Source organism: Oratosquilla oratoria, chromosome 5 (genome assembly GCF_046742065.1).
Source record: "Oratosquilla oratoria isolate Oo_2021 chromosome 5, ASM4674206v1, whole genome shotgun sequence".
Classification (NCBI taxonomy): domain Eukaryota; kingdom Metazoa; phylum Arthropoda; class Malacostraca; order Stomatopoda; family Squillidae; genus Oratosquilla; species Oratosquilla oratoria.
The window spans coordinates 46,165,594-46,188,396 of NC_134781.1; the positions used below are offsets into that span (position 1 = coordinate 46,165,594).

Sequence of the window (22,803 nt, forward strand, 5' to 3'; positions counted from 1 at the left end):
AAGTAGAGAAGAAAAGGAAAAAGGATGGAGAGATGATAATGAAAGAGAAGGCAGTAAGAGGAAGGTGGGCAGAGTATTTTAGGGAGTTGCTAAATGTGAAGGAGAATAGGGAGGGAAAGATAGTCACAGTGGGAAGTGCTAAGAAAATGACTATGATAAGTGAGGAAAATGGAGGAGAAATAAGTATGGATGAAGTGAAGGCAGTTGTTAAGATGATGAGAGCAGGTAAGGCACCTGGTCTGGATGGATCCCATGCAGAATGTCTGAAAAAAGGAGGTACAGTGATGGTGGACTGGCTGGTGAGGTTATTTAATGTTTGTTGGAGAGAGGGTAGAGTTCGAACGAAGGACTGGAGGAGTGCCTGTATAGTTCCACTTTACAAGGGAAAAGGGGACAAGTGTGAGTGTAGTAGTTACAGAGGGATTAACTTGTTATGTGTAGTTCGTAAGGCTTATGGGAGGATCTTGATTGAGAGGATTAAGAGAGGAACAGAGGGAGTAATTAGTGAGGAACAGTGTGGATTTAGGACAGGTAGAGGTTGTATAGATCAGATTTTTGTGGTAAGACAGATATGTGAGAAAGCTATAGGAAAAGGTAAGGATGCTTTTTGGGCTTTTATGGATCTGGAAAAGGCTTATGACAGGGTAGACAGGAAGGCACTGTGGGAGGTTTTGCAGATATACGGGATAGGAGGAAATCTTTTAGGAGCTGTCAAGAGCATTTACGAGAGTAGTAGAGCATGTGTGAAGATTAGAAAAGGAGAGAGTGGTTCGAGGTAAAGGTGGGACTTCGTCAGGAACGTGTTATGTCACCCTGGCTGTTCAACTTATACACTGATGGGGTGGTATGAGAGGTAAATGCAAGGGTGGTGGGTCTGGGATTGGAGATGGTTAAAGAAAATGGAGAAAAGTGGGAGGTGAACCAGCTGTTGTTTGCAGACGACACCGTGCTTGTAACAGAATCAGAGGAGGGATTGAAGAAGTTGGTGACAGAGTTTGGGAGGGTGTGTGAAAGAAGAAAGTTTATGATAAATGTGGGTAAAAGTAAGGTGATGAGATGTACAAGGAGTGAAAGTGGCAGCAGACTGGAAGTGAGTATTAAGGGAGAGTGACTGGAGGAAGTGGATAGTTTTAGATACTTGGCTGTGAATGTGGCAGGAAAGGGAGGAGTGGAGGTGGAGGTAGAATGTAGATTAAGGGAAGAGAGTAAATGCACTGTTGGATTAGAAAGTGTAATGAGAAATAGACATTTGGGAATGGATGCTAAGAGGAGATTGTATGAAGGAGTGATTGTGACAACAGCACTGTATGGGGCAGAAACATGGAACATAAGAGAGGAAGAGAGAAGGAGTTTGAATGTGTTTGAGATGAAATGTCTGAGAAGTATGATGGGGGTTACTAGGCTGGATAGAGTGAGAAATGAGGAGGTGAGGAGGAGAACAGGGGTGGTAAGGGAGTTGGGATATAGGGTGGATGAAAGAGTATTGGGATGGTTTGGACACATGGAACAAATGAGTGAAGAAAGACTAGTAAAAGAGGTATGGAAGGCAGATGTGGAAGGAGTGAACATGAGGGGGCGACCTAGGATGAGATGGATGGATGGGGTGAAAGTGGCTTTGGGGAAGAGGGGAATGTCTTTTGAAAGGACAGAAGACAGGGGTGAATGGAAAATGATAGTATATGGATGATGTTGTGATGCATGAGGTGGAATGGATGGGGGGATGAGGGGTGAGGTAGTATGTGCAAGAAAAAGTTGACGCAGCCCGAAGGGATTTCTCCCCGTCTTCTCCTTTTCTGCATGAGGGGACGGAGAGGGAGGGGTCGCCGAATTAATGAAGCAGCCTTGCTGTGGATGTGCTGTGTCTTGTGACACTGCTTCTGACCCAGGGCAGTGGACAAGATGCAGGGATGACCCATCATCCATGAGGTGCCAAGATAAGACAGAGGGAAGAGGGTGGAGGGGAGTGGGGTATGTAGGGGATGGAATGGGTTGGGATGGATTCCATGCCTTTTTCTTTTGGCTACCTCCCTTGTAAGAGGGAAAAAGCCTTTGGTATATGTATGTACAAGTTAATAATGAAAAGTATTTGTTTTCAAAATAAACAAGGAAAATAAAACCAATTGTAGGATAGTAAAGATGAATTTGGACTAATGGAAGCATTTGGCTGCACTCACACTGGAGTGACATGCATCATAGCAATGGTCAACCGGTTCTTCTACAGTGAATGTGTGGTCTGTGTTCCTGAAATTACATACATACATACATACATATACCAAGGCTTTTTCCCCCTTACAAGGGAGGTAGCCAAAAAGGAAAAGGCATAAAATCATTCCCACCCATTCCATCCCTAAATACACTCCACTCCCCTCCACCCTCCCTCCCATCTTAGCACTTCCTGGATGACGGGTCATCCCTGCACCTTGTCCACTGCCCTGGGTCAGAGGCAGTGTTGCAAGTCACAGCACATCCACAGCAAGGTCGCTTCATTAAATCGGCAACGCCCCCCTCTCTGTCTCCCCATGCATAAAAGGAGAAGACCGGGAGAAATCCCTTCGGGCTGCGTCAAATTTTGCTCACACATACTACCTCACCCCCCATCCCCCCATCCATTCCACCTCATGTATCACATCATCATCCATATACAACCATTCTCCATTCACCCCTGAAATTACAATAGCTTAAAAAACAAATAAAAAAAATAACATATATGCAGTACTACCTCTCATTAACAGACGTTAATTAGCTGTGTTTTCGGTGTTTTTAGTGCTGTTGTTCAGTGCATGCAATCACTATGCCACCCAAAAACCACTCCAACTCAACAGATTATTCACATCAACAGACACCGTTACCCCCCTTTTAGTCCGTTAATGAGAGGTAGTACTGTATATATATATATATATATATATATATATATGTATATATATATATATATATATATAGATAGATATATAAATATATATCATATATATTTATATATATATATACACACATACCGTCTGGGTATTGGCTGCTTGTTATTGTGGCAAAGTAGCATGCAGTTGATACTTTAGGGTCTATATGGGGCACCCCTACGAACCAGAGCCACACATCATTTTGTCTATGATAGAGGAAAACTCTTCATAGAGAAATTATGACACTTTTATACTACGACTGTCCCTCCGTTATGCTGTTCCCCAACCCCTTGCTGCTGTCCTGTACCATTTCTCTGAGTATTCATTTTCTGCTGTGGGGGAATTCCCTGTGGTGGGGGAAAAGAATACTGTCACCAAGTATTTCCACTTGGATCATAACAGGCGAGAAGAAAGGGACGGAGAGTGGGACTAGGCATCCTTCTCCTTGTAGCCCCACAGGGGACATTTCTAAACGAAAAAGTAAAGGCATAGAAGGGTCTGGGAGTTTTCCGACCAGCACCCTAAGGTTTGGGTTTTTTAATGTGCGTGGATGTGGTACAGATGAGAGTAAAAGGGAAGAGATAGGTAGTATGTTTGTGAGAAGAAAGATGGATGCGTTGGCTTTGAGTGAAACTAAGTTGAAAGGGAAGGGTGAGTGTAAGTTTGGGAGTGTAAGTGGGAGGTTATCAGGAGTGAAGAGAGGGCGAGGGAGGGAAGGGGTGGCTATTCTAGTAAGTGAAGAGATAGGTAAACGTGTAGTGGAGTGGAAGGAGGTTTCCTCAAGGATAATGTGGATGAAGGTGAAACTGGGAAAGGAGATGTGGGTCTTTGTAAGTGCATATGGGCCTGGCAGTGAGAAGAGTGTAGAAGAAAGGGAGGCCTTTTGGATAGATTTAAATGAGTGCATAGAGGATTTAGGGAGAAATGTCAATGTAATAGTACTGGGAGACCTTAATGCTAGGGTAGGAAATGGTCAAATTGATGGAGTTTTTGGGAAATGTGGAGTTCCAGGAAAGAATCGTAGTGGAGAGTTGATGGTGGAAATGTGTCTAGAGAGTTGATAGCAAATACAGTGTTTCGGAAGAAAGTCAAGCATAAGTACACATGGGAGAGGGTGGTGGAGGGAAGGGTGGTAGATAGAGCGTTGATGGATTATGTAGTGGTAAATAGGACTATGATAGGAAGAGTTAAGGATGTACATGTGCTAAGGGGAGAGGGTGGGGGAATATCAGATCATTTTTTGGTGGAAGGTAAGTTGAGAGTGGAGGATAGATGGAGAAAGAGGAAACGGACAAAAGGTAGGGAGGTGCTTAGAGTGAACTCTTTAAATTAAAAGGAAAAGGAGAAGGAGTACAAGAAGAAGCTGAAGGAGGAGTGGGAGGGAGTGAAGGATAGAGTAGAGCTAGGTGTGGAGGAATGGGGATAGTTCAAGGAGGGAGTCACAAAGTGTGCAAGGATGGTGTGTGGAACAAGAAGGACAGGAGGAAATAGAAGGAAGGGTAGTGAATGGTGGGATGAGGAAACAAAGAAGGTTGTAGGAGAGAAGAAGCAAGCTTTCACAGATTGGTTACAAAATAGGACGAGGGAGTCATATGAGAGGAACAAAGAAAAGAAAAGAGAAGTAAAGCACAAGGTAAAGGAGGCAAAGAGGAGAGCAGATGTGAAATGGGGTAAGAGAATGACAGAAAATTTTGAAAGTAATAAAAAGATGTTTTGGAAAGAAATTAAGAGAGGAAGAGGAGGCGAATCAAGTAGAGAAGAAAAGGTAAAAGGTGCAGATGGAGAGATGATAATGAAAGAGAAGGCAGTAAGGGGAAGATGGGCAGAATATTTTAGGGAGTTGCTAATTGTGAAGGAGAATAGGGAGGGAAAGATAGTTGCAGTGGGAAGTGCTAAGAAAATGAGAGTGATGAGTGAGGAGAATGGAGGAGAAATAAGGAAGGATGAAGTGAAGGCAGTTGTTAAGATGATGAAAGCAGGTAAAGCACCTGGTCTGGATGGATCCCATGCAGAATGTCTAAAAAAAGGAGGTACAGTGATGATGGACAGGCTGGTGAGGTTATTTAATGTTTGCTGGAGAGAGGGTAGAGTGCCGGAGGACTGGAGGAGTGCCTGTATAGTTCCACTTTACAAGGGAAAAGGGGACAAGTGTGAATGTAGTAGTTTCAGAGGAATTAGCTTGTTAACCTCTTCACTCCGGGGCACATCGCATGTCTGGCAGCATTAGCTGCCCAACGTGCGATGTTGCGTCATAATAATCGCATTATAAAAAATAAAGTCACTGCTCAATCACTCGTTCTCTTTCACCCGTGAATTTTTATAACCATAGAAAATATGATGAAGCCAGTTTAGAGAGAATGAGGGTCACGCAGGTACGACTACAATAAATATAATCAAGACGCCGACGTAGGCATCATTGCGTACCCATTTGCTCCCCATGACGCCTACGTAGGCGTCACCGTATGGAAGTGGTTAAGTGTAGTTGGGAAGGCTTATGGGAGGATCTTGATTGAGAGGATTAGGAGAGGAACAGAGGGAGTAATTGGTGAGGAACAGTGTGGATTTAGGACGGGTAGAGGTTGTGTAGATCAGATCTTTGTGGTAAGACAAATATGTGAGAAAGCTATAGGAAAGGGGAAGGATGTTTTTTGGGCTTTTATGGATCTGGAAAAGGCTTTCGATGGGGTAGACAGAAAGGCACTGTGGGAGGTTATGCAGATATATGGGATAGGAGGAAAGCTTCTAGGAGCTGTCAAGAGTTTTTATGAGAGTAGTACAGCTTGTGTCAGGATTAGAAATGGAGAGAGTGAGTGGTTCGAGGTAAAGGTGGGACTTCATCAAGGATGCGTTATGTCGCCCTGGCTGTTCAACTTATACAAGGATGGGGTACTGCGAGAGGTAAATGCAAGGGTAGTGGGTCAGGGATTACACTGCGCTTGTGGCAGGATCGGAGGAGGGACTGAGGAAGTTGGTGACAGAGTTTGGGAGAGTATGTGATAGAAGAAAGCTAAAGATAAATGTGGGTAAAAGTAAGGTGATGAGATGTACAAGGGGTGAAAGTGGCAGTAGACTGGAAGTGAGCATTTAGGGAGAGCGACTGGAGGAAGTGGATAGTTTTAGATACTTGGGTGCAAATGTGGCAGGAAAAGGTGGAGTGAAGGTGGAGGTAGAATGTAGATTGAGAGTGTAATGAGGAATAGACATTTGGGAATGGATGCTAAGAGGAGATTGTATGAAGGAGTGATTGTGACAACAGCACTGTATGGGGCAGAAACATGGAACATAAGAGAGGAAGAGAGAAGGAGTTTGAATGTGTTTGAGATGAGGTGTCTGAGAAGTATGATGGGGGTTACTAGGTTAGATAGAGTGAGAAATGAGGAGGTGAGGAGTTGGAAAGGGAGTTGGGAGATCGGGTTGATGAAAGACTATTAGGATGGTTTGGACACATGGAAAGAATGAGTGAAGAAAGACTAGTAAAAGAGGTATGGAAGGCAGATGTGGATAGAGTGAACATGAAGGGACGTCCTAGGATGAGGTGGATGGATGGGGTGAAGGGGGCTTTGGGGAAGAGGGGAATGTCTGTTGAGGAAGGACGGAAGAGGACAGAAGACAGGGGTGAATGGAGAATGGTTGTATATGGATGATGCTGTGATGCATGAGGTAGAATGGGCGGGGGGATGGGGGGTGAGGTAGTATGTGTGAGCAAAATTTGACACAGCCCGAAGGGATTTCTCCCCGTCTTCTCCTTTTATGCAAGGGGGGACGAAGAGTGGGGGGTCGCCGATTTAATAAAGCGGCCTTGCTGTGGATGTGCTGTGTCTTGCGACACTGCTTCTGACCCAGGGCAGTGGACAAGGTGCAGGGATGACCTGTCATCCAGGAGGTGCTAAGATAAGAGGGAGGGTGGAGGGGTGTGGAGTGTATTCAGGGATGGAATGGGTGGGAATGATTTTATGCCTTTTCCTTTTTGGCTACCTCACTTGTAAGGGGGAAAAAGCCTTGGTATATGCATGTATATATATATATATATATATATATATATATATATATATATATATATATATATATATATATATATATATATATATATATATATATATATATATATATATATATATATATATATACATACATATACCAAGGCTTTTTCCCCCTTACAAGGGAGGTAGCCAAAAAGGAAATGGCATAAAATCATTCCCACCCATTCCATCCCTGAATACACTCCACACCCCTCCACCCTCCCTCTTATCTTAGCACCTCCTGGATGACGGGTCATCCCTGCACCTTGTCCACTGCCCTGGGTCAGAAGCAGTGGACAAGGTGCAGGATGAAAGATGGTGTTGCTGTTGTCATCATTTGACATTGACAATGTTAATATTCATCTATTTGGCCCACTCTAGCTCAAGGTAAGCTACATACATACATACATATTCCAAGGCTTTTTCCCCCTTCCAAGGGAGGTAGCCAAAAAGGGAAAGGCACAAAAACACTCCCACCCATTACATCCCCAAATACACTCCACACCCCTCCCACCCTTCCTCTCATCTGAGCACCTCCTGGATGACGGGTCATCCCTGCACCCTGCCCACCGCCCTGGGTCAGAAGCAGTGTCGCAAGACACAGTACATCCACAGCAAGGCCGCTTCATTTAATCGGCGACCCCCCCTCTCCGTCCCCCTTTGCATATAAGGCGAGGACGGGGAGAAATCCCTTCGGGCTGCATCAAAATTTACTCACACATACTACCCCACCCCCCAGCCCATTTCTCCTCATGCAGTCACAACACCATCCATATACAACCATTCTCCACTCACCTCTGTCTTCCGTCCTCTCCCTTCCTTCCTCAACAGACATTCCCCTCTTCCCCAAAGCCCCCTTCACCCCATCCATCCACCTCATCCTAGGACGTCCCCTCATGTTCACTCTATCCACATCTGCCTTCCATACCTCTTTTACTAGTCTTTCTTCACTCATTCTTTCCATGTGTCCAAACCATCCTAATATTCTTTCATCAACCCTATCTCCCAAATCCTTTTTCACCCCTGTTCTCCTCCTCACCTCCTCATTTCTCACTCTATCCAGCCTAGTAACCCCCACCATACTTCTCAGACACCTCATCTCAAACACATTCAAACTCCTTCTCTCTTCTTCTCTTATGTTCCACGTTTCTGCCCCATACAGTGCTGTTGGCACAATCACTCCTTCATACAGTCTCCTCTTCGCATCCATTCCCAAATGTCTATTCCTCATTACACTCTTTAAACCACCAAGGCATTTACTCGCTTCTCTCAATCTACATTCTACCTCCACCTTCACTCCACCTTTTCCTGCTACACTTGCACCCAAGTATCTAAAACTATCCACTTCCTCCAGTCGCTCTCCCTTAATGTTCACTTCCAGTCTACTGCCACTTTCACCCCTTGTACATCTCATCACCTTACTTTTACCCACATTTATCTTTAGCTTTCTTCTATCACATACTCTCCCAAACTCTGCCACCAGCTTCCTCAATCCCTCCTCTGACCCTGCTACAAGCGCAGTGTCGTCCGCAAACAACAGCTGGCTCACCTCCCACTTTTCTCCATTTTCTTTAACCATCTCCAATCCCTGACACACTACCCTAGCATTCACCTCTCGCACCACCCCATCCATGTATAAGTTGAACAGCCAGGGCGACATAACGCATCCTTGACGAAGTCCCACCTTTACTTCAAACCACTCACTCTCTCCATTTCTAATCCTAACACATGCTCTACTACTCTCATAAAAACTCTTGACAGCTCCCAAAAGCTTTCCTCCTATCCCATAAATCTGCATAACCTCCCACAGTGCCTTTCTGTCTACCCTATCATAAGCCTTTTCCAGATCCATAAAAGCCCAAAAAACTCAAGGTAAGCTAATTGTTTAAAATCAACATTTATTTATAAGAACAGAAATTTAGACTGGATTATGAATTCTTAGGTTTGCCTTGACCTTTGTTGACTTATCTTTTAACCAGTTCAGTATGAGTCAAATTCTCACACACAGCATCAGCTGCCAAATGTACAATTCATCACATTACTTGCATTATAAAATATAATGTTACTCCTGTATTACTCATTCTCTTTTACTTTGAGTAATAATAAACACAGAAAACATGATCAAACCAGTTTACAAAATCTGGAGGTAACTTGTGTACAACTACAAAAAAATATATAATCATGATCCAGCATTCTTGTGTAGCCAATCATGCCTCATGACACCTATGTAGGCATTATCTCACCAAAGCAGTTAATTAGATAAATTCAATAGCAAATTATCATAATATTTTTCTATTAATTCTAGAAATTCAAATTTCATCAGTTAATTCTAAATGATTCTTTCTTTATATATATATATATATATATATATATATATATATATATATATATAAAACAGCAATCTCCACCAGAAGCTGTGCGGGTTTCATTTGGTACCTATTCTCGGATTCATTACTACTTTAATTCAAAGTGTCTCGATCAAAGTATGGAACTGCTGGCAAAAATCACACTTGTGCATATATCTAATTTTTTTTTCATGACTCAAATTAGACACCTAATATACCATTTAACTGTTGTGATGGGTGAAGGCTTGCAATTTGAAAGTAAGTTGCTGTAGATGTAATCAATGTCCAAATCTGTTATTAATATATCATTGATTTGCTGTTATGTGATTTCTGCGATCCATTATTTTTTTGAGTGAATCGCGTTGGTACCACTGTCATGGATGTATGAATTAGTATTTACCTTTTGTTTTGATTTTACAACTTTTGGCACTTGTAATTTAATTGTGTTGAAGTAGGAGATATCTAAATTGTAAATAGGATTTTTTGTACAATTGCTTGCAATAATATACATTTAATGGCTTGCATGGTGTCAATATCCTCCTGATCCTACAAGTCAACCAACGGAATTCATATGTATGATGTTCCCCGATAACTGGCATTAGGAAAGCTTGTACAGACACCCATACAACACAACAATATGATAATTGGATATCAAAGATATAGATTAAGTTGGAACTGTACATGAATTTAAGGCTAGGTATGATAAATTGGAGAACATAAGAATTAAGAAAACTGCAAGAGACCATGAGGCCTACACTAGGTAGTTCAATGTCCATAACCAATGTCATTTCCATTCATAAAGTTGTCTCACGTTTTCTTAAAACCAATAATTTCAGCATTCACTATATGGTTACTAAGCCCATTCCATTCATTCACCACTACTGGTAAACCAGTTCTTGCCTACTTCCTTAAATCTAAATTTGTCCAATTTGAATCCATTACTGTGAGTTCTGCCCCAATGCCTTAATAACATGACCCTGTTTGCATCACTCTTGTTAAAGCCTTTGATCCACTTGAACACCTCTATTAGATAACCCTACACTGCATTTTTCCACAGTGTAAGTTAACCACTTCCATACAGTGACGCCTACGTAGGCGTCATGAGGAGCAAGTGGGTACGCGATGATGCCGACGTCGGCGTCTTGATTATATTTATTGTAGTCGTACCTATGTAACCTCCATTCTCTCTAAACTGGCTTCATCATATTTTCTCTGGTTATCAAAATTCACGGGTGAAAGAGAACGAACGATTGAGCACCGACTTTATTTTTTATAATGTGATTATTATGATGCAACATCGCACGTCGGGCAGCTAATGCTGCCAGACATGCAATGTGCCCCGGAGTGAAGAGGTTAAGGTGGCTAAACCTGTCCTCGTAAGGTAAATATCAAAGCCCACATGTCATTTTTCTCTGTATTAATTCTAGTGAATCCATTTTATGGGATGCAGACCAAAACTGTACTGCATGGTCAAGGATAGGTCTAACTAATGCCAGATAATTATGATAATTACCTCTGCACTTTCATTTGTAACTGGCCTAGCAATGAAACCTAATGCTCTGTTAGCTCTATTCCTGGTGCTAATGCACCGTTTCCTGGATTTTAGGTCAGGACTCGCTAGAACCTCTCTCACACACAGTTTTTTCTAAAAAAAAAAAAAAAAAAAAGTTATCTAAGCTATACCTACTTTTAGGGTTGTGTAAATCTACATTCTACATGCTGCACTTTGAGATATTGAAATCCATTTGAAATTTAACTGACCATGTGATCAATTAGTTAAGATCCTCTTGCAGAATACTCAGCATCTTCTCCTGACCTTATTAGGCATCCTATTTTAGTGTCGTCTGCAAACCTACTAACATCAATATTAATCCCATTGTCCAAGGAGAGTAGGAGATGGGAACCAATGAGCATTGTTCCTTTCCTGTATACTACAACTAAGTAAATACAATAGACAGTAGTCCAAAGTTTCTTCCCAGAGAGATCTCTGGAAAAGGCTGTTGTCAGCTGCTTGTGGGGCAATGGTTTAATAGTAACACTCAATACAAGAATTATCTTATTTATAACAATGTTATTTATATGAAAAGATGTGCAAATGTTGTCCTGTTTGCTGTGAAATACCATGGTTAAATTTTAAAACAGGTCTAAGTATTTTTTTTCTTTTCTTTCTTGAGGGGGGGGGGGGTTGGCTTTTACATGAAGCAGATTTTTACTCCTTGGAGGTCCCATAGCAGTCTTTTGGTTCTGGACAGATGGTTGTTCTGGAATCACCTGCATTCTGTCAACAAGCAGTGGTTTCAACACCATAGAAGGAAGACAAATGCATAGAGGTGTGGTCCTGTGGGTTACTACATGCACTATATGTAAAATCACAATCCTTATTAACATAAAATAGTTCAAATACTTTGTTCTCCTTAATGCTACTAGATTTCTTTTACCAAACATATGGTCAAAATAGCTAGCAAAAATTTCATACTGACTTACTTGAGTATTTTCTTTGGCTCATTTTCCTCGCCAAAGGCCATAATATCATCATTATCCAAGAGAGGGACCTGAATAAAGACATACTATTAGCAAATACACCAAGACATTAAAGTAGGGGTGTGCCAATTAATTGGTATTAGCCAGAATCGGCACTTTTTTGGGTGAATTGGCATTGGTATTGGCAAGAATCAGCATTTTTTAGAAAGGAATTTGGCATCAGCATCAGAAGTATTTTGCCGATGCTGATGCCAATACCAATTCAGTAATTCACCTATTATTCATTGTTCTGGTAGTTGCATAGGGCGATGCAGCATATTATGTGCTATATAAGATACCACTAGCAAATAATCATTGCTTTATTTTATTTTCACATAGCCTCACAACCATAGGGAATGACGTGGCTAGGAATATGCTGTGGTAATGATAAACCTACACTGCAGTCCAGTGCCATAACACACATTTCAAAAATATTATGCAGCGGTGATTAAATCTGCAGGCCTGAGGACATACGACTGGAGAAACTTTTAAAATAGCAGCATAAGTCAGAGTAAATGTTAGAGCAAATTATATAATTTTTTTATTTTATCTTTGTATTTCTTGTATAAAATTAAACTATTTTTTTGAAACAGCAAAGTTTCTACAACAGAAACTGAGGGTAATATTGGAGTAAATCATCCTGGTGTTTGTGGACTTCATCAATTTTACCCGCTTATAAGTGAGAAAAATTGGTGGATGGATTTACTCTCACTCTGCAGCAATTTATAGCTAAATGTATTGTTTATGAAGAATTTTATGTATTCTGACAAGTAAATACATAACAATACATAGTTGTTTATGTGCCACCAAAAACTAAGACCTGGACTGACAGCGAACTCTCAAAATTACTAGAAGACACAGAGAATTAATTAACAGACACTGAAATATGGAGAAAATATAGTAATTACAGGTGACTTTAATGCAAAGGAAATAAATTGGGAAGAATTGACAATGAGAGGTGGAGATGAACTCTGGGGAAATGTCCTACTAGATATGACCATAGATTACACATTGATGCAATGGGTTAAAGAAAATACTAGATTTAGACAACGAAGAACCATCGTGACTAGATTTAATATTCACCTCTAAACCAGTAATAGTGCAAGAAATGAATTACAAAACACCAATTGGGAAGAACGACCACATACTAACTTAAGGAACAAAATGTGGTAAGAAGGAACAAGAAACATAGAGAAGGAAGACTGATGTACAGCAAAACTGATTTTGTAAAACTTGGAAAAAAAAATCCAAAATGCCTGTTGGGAAAAATTTGCAAATAATGAAACAAAGATGGAAGAGAAATGGAACATTTTCAAAGAAATATATAAAGAGGGAACAGACAAATATGTGCCTAAGCAGTAACAGAAAAGGGAGTACATAAAGTGCTGGTATAATAAAAAGTGTAGCGATGCTAAAGATAGAAGGGACAAAGCTTGGAAAAGAGACAAAAAAAAAAAAAGAGAGATTAAATGGCAAACATACATCAAACTGAGAAATGAATACGTAGACATACGAAGAGAGGAAAAAAGAAACTATGAAAAAGATATAATAGCAAAATGCAAAGATCAACCTAAACTGTTCTACAGATATGTAAATGACAAACTAAAAGACAAACACGAAATAATAAAACTGCGAGAAGGAAATCAAGAATACACAGAAGATGTAGAAATGGCCGAAGTAATGACCAGACACTTTGTCTGTTTTTACAATTGAAAGCTCACAATTGTGGGATCATAGTCACCAGGAAGGATCCCCTAAAATGGAAGAAATAATGGTGACACAGAAAGAAATAAGGGACCAAATAAAGAAACTCGATGTCAGAGTCACATGGGCCAGACAGAATAGCGAACTGGATATTAAAAGAATGCATAGACGAACTCACAGGCAAAATATACAAAATAATTGACTTCTCACTCAAAGAAGGAAAAGTACCACAAGACTGGAAGAATGCTAATATTGTACCAATATATAAGTGAGGAAATACAGAAAATCCAACAATATACCAGTATCTTACAAGCACAATTGCAAAAATATGCTAAAGAGTTATTAAAAACAAATGGACTAAACACTTGGAAAAGAACAAAATATTAAACCCCAACCAATTTGGATTTAGAAGTGGAAGATCATGTACTACAAACTTAATATGCTTTTACTCAAGATTGCTAGACATAATACAAGAAAGATGGGTGGGCAAATTGTGCCTTCCTGGACCTACAAAAGGCTTTCAACAAAGTACCACACAAAAATCTATTAAGAAAAATTTAACTAATAGGTGGAATACAAGGAAAATTATTGGAATGGATGGAAGACTTCTTGAAAGGAAGAAAAATGCGAGTGATGCTTAGAGAAAAGAACTCAAAATGGATAGACATTATGAATAGAATACCCCAAGGCTCTGTATTGGCTCCAATAATGTTTGCTATTTATATAAACAACATGGATGAAGGAATTAAATGCTACATAAACTTCTTTGCAGATGATGCAAAACTATTGAAGAGAGTAACGAAGAAGACTGTAAATCTTTTCAGGGAGATCTGGACAAAGTCTGGAATTGGAGTAAAGAGAATGAAGTGAATTTCAACATTAAAAAATGTAGTATAATGGAATTTGGAAAAAGCAAAAATAGAATATTCGGTAATTACAAAATCGGAATAAAAGAAGTTACAAAAGTGAATTCAGAAAGAGACCTAGGAGTGATTATTTCAAATGACATGACACCAGACAAACATGTAAACAAAATAGTTAGAGAAACCTACAGCTTAATAAGATCAATGAAAGTGGTCTTTGACTACATGGACGAGGAAATGGTGAAGAAGATCCTAGTTACACTGATAAGACCAAAATTAGAGTATGCAGCGTCACTATGGACACCCAGTACAAAAAAAAAAAACATAAACTAGAAAAAATCCAAAGAGCACTAACAAAGATGGCACCAACACTCAGCATGTTGACATATGAACAAAGAGTGGACAAACTAAACTTATTAACTCTGAAGCAAAGAGAAAGAGGCGATTTGATATCCATATATAGAATTATGAAAGTAATGGAAATCCTTGACAGGGATGATCTACTTAAATGGGACAGAATAAAATACAAGGGGACACAAGAAGAAACTTAAGGACATTTATAGAAGAGATCTGAAAAAGAATAGCTTTCCATATAGAGTGATAGACACATGGAATAAATTGAAAGAGAAAACAGTGAGTGCTAAAACTATACACAACTTTAAGAAAGAACTGGATGCGGAAAGATACAACTGGGGGTCCCTACAAGCACAGCTCTTCTCCCGCAAAATACAACTAGGTAAATACATCTTTATGCTTATTGACAATGACAGCCATGACTGACTCATGTTTAGATGATTTGCTTTTAAATTCACAATCACATGGGTCAAATTTGGACAAAGTGAAACTTCAAAGAAAAAAAATTAAGAACATCTTCATCTGTGCTGACACTACAAAGCAAAGCTAATAAAATTTGCTCCCTCCCACTAGAACCACATAACTCGGATTCCTCAAGTTGGTGCAGGTAACCATAACTCATATCCTGAACTTGGAAAAGTTGTCAACAAAATGCTGTGCTCTCTACCATCTTTAGTGGAGAGTGAACACCTCTTCAGCATTGGTGGTAATGTCTACACCCTACACCATAACCGCTTGACTCCAGAAACAGGGGAGAAATTGATGCTGTTGTACTTCAGTTTGCGAATGCTTAACTTTGACTATTAACCTATGGAATGCAGCATTACTCAGGTGAGTCAGCATGTCGAAAAAAAAAAAATCATTGAGTTTTTCATTCTTTTTTGGACTTCATGCCCAGACACAGCTTTTGGAAAAAAAGAAAAACACAATTTTTTTTATTATTTTTTGCCCATTTCCCACATTCCATGGGTTAAATATTAGATAATAGAGACTGAGTTAGGTTTAGGTTAGGATTAAGAAATTGATTAACAATTTTTACACTGCACATGTGTTTTATTAAAACCATGCATTAAATGATTCAAGTTACTTGAAGTTAGTAGTTACATCAAAATCTATGAAACAGGTAATTTTTAACCTCTTTTTCAACCAATAGAAAATAATACAATCATATATTGATGATCATAAAGTGGTCAATCAATAAGCACTTCATTAAGTTCATTCAATCATTAGTATCCAACAGCTCAACAACTGGCATGTATATATCTACATAGATTATAAAGCAAGTAAGAATCATGGTTTAATTACTTTATATTAAAAACTGATATACCTTAATTATATAAAGTGGAATTGGCACTGGCATTGGCAACTAAGAGTGAATAGGAATCAGCATCGGCAACCAAGAGTGAATAGGAATCAGCATCAGCAACTAAGAGTGAATAGGAATTGGCATTGGCAACTAAGAGTGAATAGGAATTGGCATCGGCATCAGCAAAAAATGGAATTGTCACAACCCTACATTAAAGGTTTATAAATATTATCTGGTCTTAAGAAAAAATATAACTCTTTTGATGATCCTGAAGACAAACAAATTGCATAGCTTGGTATCTACAGAAAAAATCATGGTTAGTCAAGTTATACGAAAATGAATGACTAAAATGACTATGACTATTCATTTGTGCACACACAAGAATTTTTATAATCAGTGAGTCTTTGAGGCTGATCTGAAAAGTGGAAAGGCATCTAGCATCTACAACATCAATACAGAGTTCCTGAAGGGCCATGATCTATGAATTGCACAGTTTTGAGTAACATTCCCTCTAACTGCAAAAAAGTGCCTGGTCTTCCATTAGTGTGTCAGGCAAGGTGTTTACCCATCTTATGCTAGCACAAGTTCATTTATACTTGCTAAAATTTCAGGTCTGAGCAGTCTGGGTTCATGCCAAGTAAGTCAACAATTGACTGGATCCTAGTGCTTCATGTTCTTGGGAAGCAACAAGAAGTTTCAGCAAGACTTTTCTGCATAGGATTCCTGCATGGATTATGGACTTGATGTTCAGCTTCTTTTCTATTAGACCCAACATTTTTCAGCTCCTGCATGGACTGGATATTGGGCAGAGTTGCCAATCAGTGTCATTGCAGAGCACCCATGGTCAACATAGGTTACTGATCTTGTCTTTGCTAATGATGTTGTATTTCTTGGAGAGATGGTTTTGGTTGCAGCCCTTGAATCACTGCAAAGGGAGGCTTGACCACTTGGACTCCAGGTCTAATTAGTATCTGGGGCATTTACCGGATGACACAGTTCAGTCTGTCCATGGACACTGAAGTCTTGGAAAGTTTCACATACTTCGGTAGTGTTAGTGCATAACAATGCTGGGTCATGTTAGGAAGTCCTTCAAAAGATTAGTAGTACCCGTGGTGTTATGGACTCACTCAGCCAGAGTATATGGTGTTGTGAATATTTATGCAGAAAAACTAAGATATGGGCACTGAATGCTGACTTGAAGAGGCTGTTAGTATTAAATGCCTTTGGACAATCATTAGGTGTCCCAGAATAATTATATATCAAACCAGAGACTTCATGAGACTCAGTCTAGGCATTACCAGCTAATTTGTTAATATCAACTGTAGCTATATGGGCATGTGGCAATTTCCCTGATGTTGACCCCACTCACAGGGTTGTCTCCACATACAACGACCCTCAATGTAGAAAATCAAGGAGACTCAGAACTCATGGTTCAGTCATCCAGACCATTACATCTCCCTTGTCAGAGTTGTCAGAGCCCTGCAGGAGGACACAACAAGCTGCATTTTCCACCATTGCAAAACGTCAGAAGTATTCCCAATACACCTAGGTCTCTTAATCCAATGCTCATCAACTACCACTTGTGTGGACATTTGGGCCTAGGACATAATCCCACTTTGGGAACTGGTAGTGTTTTATGTCCTGTGCCAATTCCCAAAGTGGGTTTATATCCTGGGCCAAAATGTTTGCACAAGTGGTGGTTGAGGAGTGTTGTATTAAGAAACCTGGGCATAACAGCAGGACTGAAGCAAGGGCGCATCCTTACTCTCACACTCTTCTCATTCTATCTTGTGGCCATACTTCATGAGATTCTGGCATCAACATCAAATATCAACTAAACAGTGGACTTTTCAACTTAACAAAATTCCGTTCCCAACAACACACCACCATCAAAAGAGGCACTGAGCTACAGTAAGCAGATAATAATGCCACAGCTGCCCATTTAACCTAGGAACTCCAGTTGTCTGTCATCAACTTCGTTGCTGCCTACCAATGCTTCAGAATGAGTATGAATACTTGCAAGACCCAAGGTCTCACTCAGCTTGCCCCAACTATAACTCTCCCCAATTTCAACATCAACATAGATAGAAGTCCACTGGAGAAAGTTGACCACTTCCCCTATCTCAGTAGTCTTCTAACAACCACATATAGCTCCAAGAAAGATGTGGGAAACCATATAATATTTGCCCATGCTGCGTTTGGGACACTCATGAAGAGGATCTTCCAGAACCAAGATCTCACAAGGAAGACCAAGTTCATGGTGTATCAGGCTGTCATCATCACGTTGCTGTAGGCTTGTGAAACATGGACTCTACAATCATGACCCAAAAAAACTTAAAAGATTTCATCAGCAAAATCTTCATTCCATCTTCAACACCTGTTGGGAAGACTACATCACCAACATCACACATTATCATCTTTTACCGTGCTGAGTCCAAGAGCAGCAAATTAACTATCTTGAAGCACCACCTACGATGGGCAGGTCATATCGCAAGAATGCTAGTCAAGACTTCCCCAACAAATCTTCTTTAGCAAACTGGCCAGTGGGACCCATCTGCAAGGGCACCCTCACTGCTGCTTGAGAGACTCACTGAAAGCCTCTACCATCAACCCTGGATTGTGGTACTCCCCCAGGTAGGCGTAGCTCCTCCTTGGGGATCGGTGCCATCTGCGTAGAGCTGATGGCCAGGGGTGGTTGCTGCTGATTGGCCCCCTTTATTACGCACAGATACTCTCTTCTCTTCCTCCACAACCACCAAATACCAGCCTCCGGAAACATATTCATAATCATATCACTCACCGCTCCATTAACACACTGAAAGACAACACACTGCTGCATGCCAGACCCCCTGATATCCACCCTTCTGAATCCTCTCTCCCACGAAAGGACAGAGTCCACTTGGCCAGACTGCGATGCGGTCACCACCCAGCACTTCTAAGCTACCAGAAGAGGCTGGACGACCGTGTTGTGAACAGCTGCCCAGGATGTAACACTTCACCCCATACCATACAACACATAATGGAAGACTGCATTATACACAATCATGCACGCAAACAACACAACATACACTCTATAAAGGATTTGTGGGAAAACCCAGTTTCGGCTGTGGCCTTCCTTGGGGAGACGGGACTGCTCGGACAGACAGTCTAGGGAACGACAACAACAACAACAACAACCCTGGATTGTGGGGATCAATTATGAATTATCAACCCTCCTGGTGACATACTGTACCATCCATGATGCTGTGAACTACTTCAAAAGTGCAATGGATGAGAGAAGAAAAATGCCAACAATGGAAAGAATGGCTGGCTCTTCCCTGCCCTCAGCCTTGATTCCATGCCCACAATGCCTAGGATTCTTCCACACAAGAATTGTAATCACCAGCCACTTGCGACACTTTCACACAGAATGTAAATGTTCTGTAAGTGTTGTATTTGTGCAGCCTGTAATTGCCTTTAGGGCTTTGTTTTGTATGGTCTCCAGGGTGCTGTGATGTATCTTTGTGAGATTAGGGGCCCTTGTGGGGCTCACACAATTCATCACTGAGCATATGCATTGTCTGTATACTGTAGTGATAGTTTCTTTCTTTTGTCCAAATGTTGTTCCTGTAATTGATTTATGCACATTAAGTCTAGGTATACATTTTGTCCTTACGTTTGTGATGTAATGTTTGAATGACATGGATGAATCATATGTTATGCCACAAGTCTTGAGTGTATGTGGTATGAGAGTGTTGTTGATAAAGAGGCATAGTATGTATTCATGTTCCACTGTCCAAATGGTGAGTAGTATGGCTGTAAATTTGGTTAGGGTTATTTTGTGTCTATTTGTAGTGAACCAGGTGTTGAGTATGTTGAGATACAGTTGTAGTATTTCTGTGCCAACAATGAACAACTACTACTAAAGCAAAACCAACTAGGAGTGCACAAGGCCATTCAAAATGCACAAACCAGCCTAAGGACTGAATTAGATCAAAGTTGATAAAGGTGCCAGCAATACTGATAAACTGTGATTGCATTTTATGAAACAAAAATAAAATTAAATGCCAGACTACAGTTACTCACTATAATCCAGACATAATGAAGACACTCTTACAAACTCTAACATGAATACAAGTTCTACAGAAAAGACTGCACAGCAAATGGAGGCGTATTCATAGAAGTTAGAAATCATGTCATTGCAATAGAAAGGCATGAATTTGACTTAGGCAGAAATTTGAGTGTTATTAGAGTATGCCAGAAATGGATGTCTGTAAACTGGTAGTTACCATATGCTACCCAATGCTGCAAATTCAGCCACAGAATACTTACAGGATAGCCTTGAACAAATAATAGCAAGGGACCCAGTTATCAAACATAGTATTAACAGGTTACTGTAACTTCCCACACATTGACTGGGAATCTACCACCAAAACAAACACAAGGACCCAATCAGAGTACAAGTTCATCAACATGCTAAATGAAAATGGGTTTATACAAAAAACCAAGGCAGTCAGAACCAGAGCTAGGAATCTTACGACTTGGTGATAACAACAAATACATAGCTATTTGAAAATGCCCAAGTGAGGCCAGGCATCAGTGACCACAACCTGGTGCTCTTTGACATTAATACAAGCCCTAAAACACACAAAAAAAAACTCCAATAACCATCTACATGCATGATAAGGCATATGAAGAACAAATTAAGAAAAAATATTGAGTGCCTCAAGGGAGTAATTCACCCAACAACCTGAGTGTTGCAGTGAAAGAAAATTGAAATGTATTCAAAAACATAGTAAAAGACATCTTACCAAACATCCCATCAATGACAGCAAATGGGAAACCCAGCCATCTATACATACTCCATAAAATCATAAAAGAAATGAAAAAGAAGGATAGACTTCATAAAGATGCTAGAAAAAGAACTGAACCAATATGGAACACACAAAAAGAAAATAAATGTAGTACAGAATATAAAGGAAAGGGCATATCATGAATATATGAATAAAGTTGTTGGCAATAGCCTACAAACAGACTCCAAAAAGTTCTGGTCCATGTAAGATCACAGAAGTGAGAAACCATTGGTATCCCAACTCACAGAAATGAAGGAAGAATACCTGCCACAGACAAGCAGAAACCAGAAGTTCTTAATCATCATTTCTCAACACTATTCACCATACAAAACACAACCCATGCACTCCCAGATCAATCCCTGTACTTATCATTGAGACCTATCATTTAACAAAATTGGAATGATATCACAGCTACAGAAATTAGACATCAACAAAGGCACCTGACCAGATGATATTGCGACAAGGATGCTGCGGTACTATGTCCAACAATGTGGGCCCATCCTAACTCGTATTATATAACAATAATATGACACTGGAGAACTCCTATAGGACTGGTTGAGAGCCAGAATAGTTGCCATCAATAAGAAAGAAACAACAATGCACATTACTCCTTATTCCATGCATTACCTCTCAGTCTTATTTCTAACCATTTCTAATTTGACCGACCTTAGCCTATCAATAATTTCACTTCGGACTTTTTCTTCCATAGGTAAAATTAAGAAGCTATTCATATTATAAGGAGCAGTTTGCAACCATTATTCAAAGAGAGATTTTTTCTTGTAAAGGTGTAAATACTATGCAAATGATGAAAACATACAAGCTCCTTGGCATATATATATATATATATATATATATATATATAAATATATATATATATATACATATATATATATATATATATATATATATACATATATATATATATATTCTGATCAATATAATCAGGCATTTGGAAATAAAACACTGCTGAAGAGGTGCTATAACTAATCAAACTTGAAATTTGTAATAATTCACATCAATTGAAAGCATGAAAAATAAAATGACATAGGAAAAAACATGGCCCAGAGTATACACAGATCCTTGTTGAAAGGTGGAGAGTAAACATCAACAATGAAGATTGAAGAAAAAATAAGACTTATTGACCCACCGTCGGAGAATGAGACAGTGAGTCAATAAGTCTTATGTTACAAATGTGCACATTAAACCTTCCTAATTGAAGAAAAAGATGCATCACTTTACAAACAATGAAGAAAAAAAGTTAAACCAATTGTTATCTGGAAATATTTTTTTTTATTTATTTAATTAAGGTAATGGAGAAGGGTGGGAAATAAGTCAGTTGTTGTTTGCTGGTGACACTGTGCTTGTAGCAGGATCAGAGGAGGGATTGAGGAAGTTAGTGACAGAGTTTGAGAAGGTGTGTGAAAGAAGGAAGCTGAAGATAAATGTGGGCGGGAGTGAGGTGATGAGATGTGCAAGGGGAGAGAGTGGCAGCAGGCTGGAAGTGAGCATTAAGGGTGAAAGACTGGAGGAAGTGGATAATTTTGGATATTTGGGTGCAAATGTGGCAGGAAAGGGAGGAGTAGGGGTGGAGGTAGAGTGTAGATTGAGAGAAGAGAGTGGGTGTCTTGGTGGATTGAGGGGTGTAATGGGAAATAGACATTTGGTAGTGGATGCTAAGAGGAGGTTGTAAGAGGGAGTGATTGTGCCGACAGCACTGTACAGGGCAGAAACATGGAACATGAGAGAAGGGTAGAGAGGGAGTTTGAATGTATTTGAGATGAGGTGTCTGAGAAGTATGATAGGGGTTACTAGGCTGGATAGAGTGAGAAATGAGGTGAGGAGGAGAACTGGGGTGGAAAGGGAGTTGGGAGATAGGGTTGATGAAAGAGTATTAGGATGGTTTGGACACATGGAAAGAATGAGTGAAGAAAGATTAGTAAAAGAGGTGTAGAAGGCAGAGGTGGAAGGA

General features: G+C 40.0%; 1 protein-coding gene across 3 annotated transcripts in view; it reads right to left on the minus strand.

The window, feature by feature from the left end:
- LOC143025496 (putative Golgi apparatus membrane protein-like protein CG5021) overlaps positions 1 to 22,803 on the minus strand; it is an 88,875-nt gene that overhangs the window by 60,663 nt on the left and 5,409 nt on the right. For all 3 annotated transcript variants that reach the window (XM_076185249.1, XM_076185248.1, XM_076185247.1), the window contains exon 2: positions 11,740 to 11,807. In XM_076185249.1, the coding sequence (XP_076041364.1) occupies positions 11,740 to 11,807 (68 nt within the window). The remainder of the gene's footprint in view (positions 1 to 11,739; positions 11,808 to 22,803) is intronic.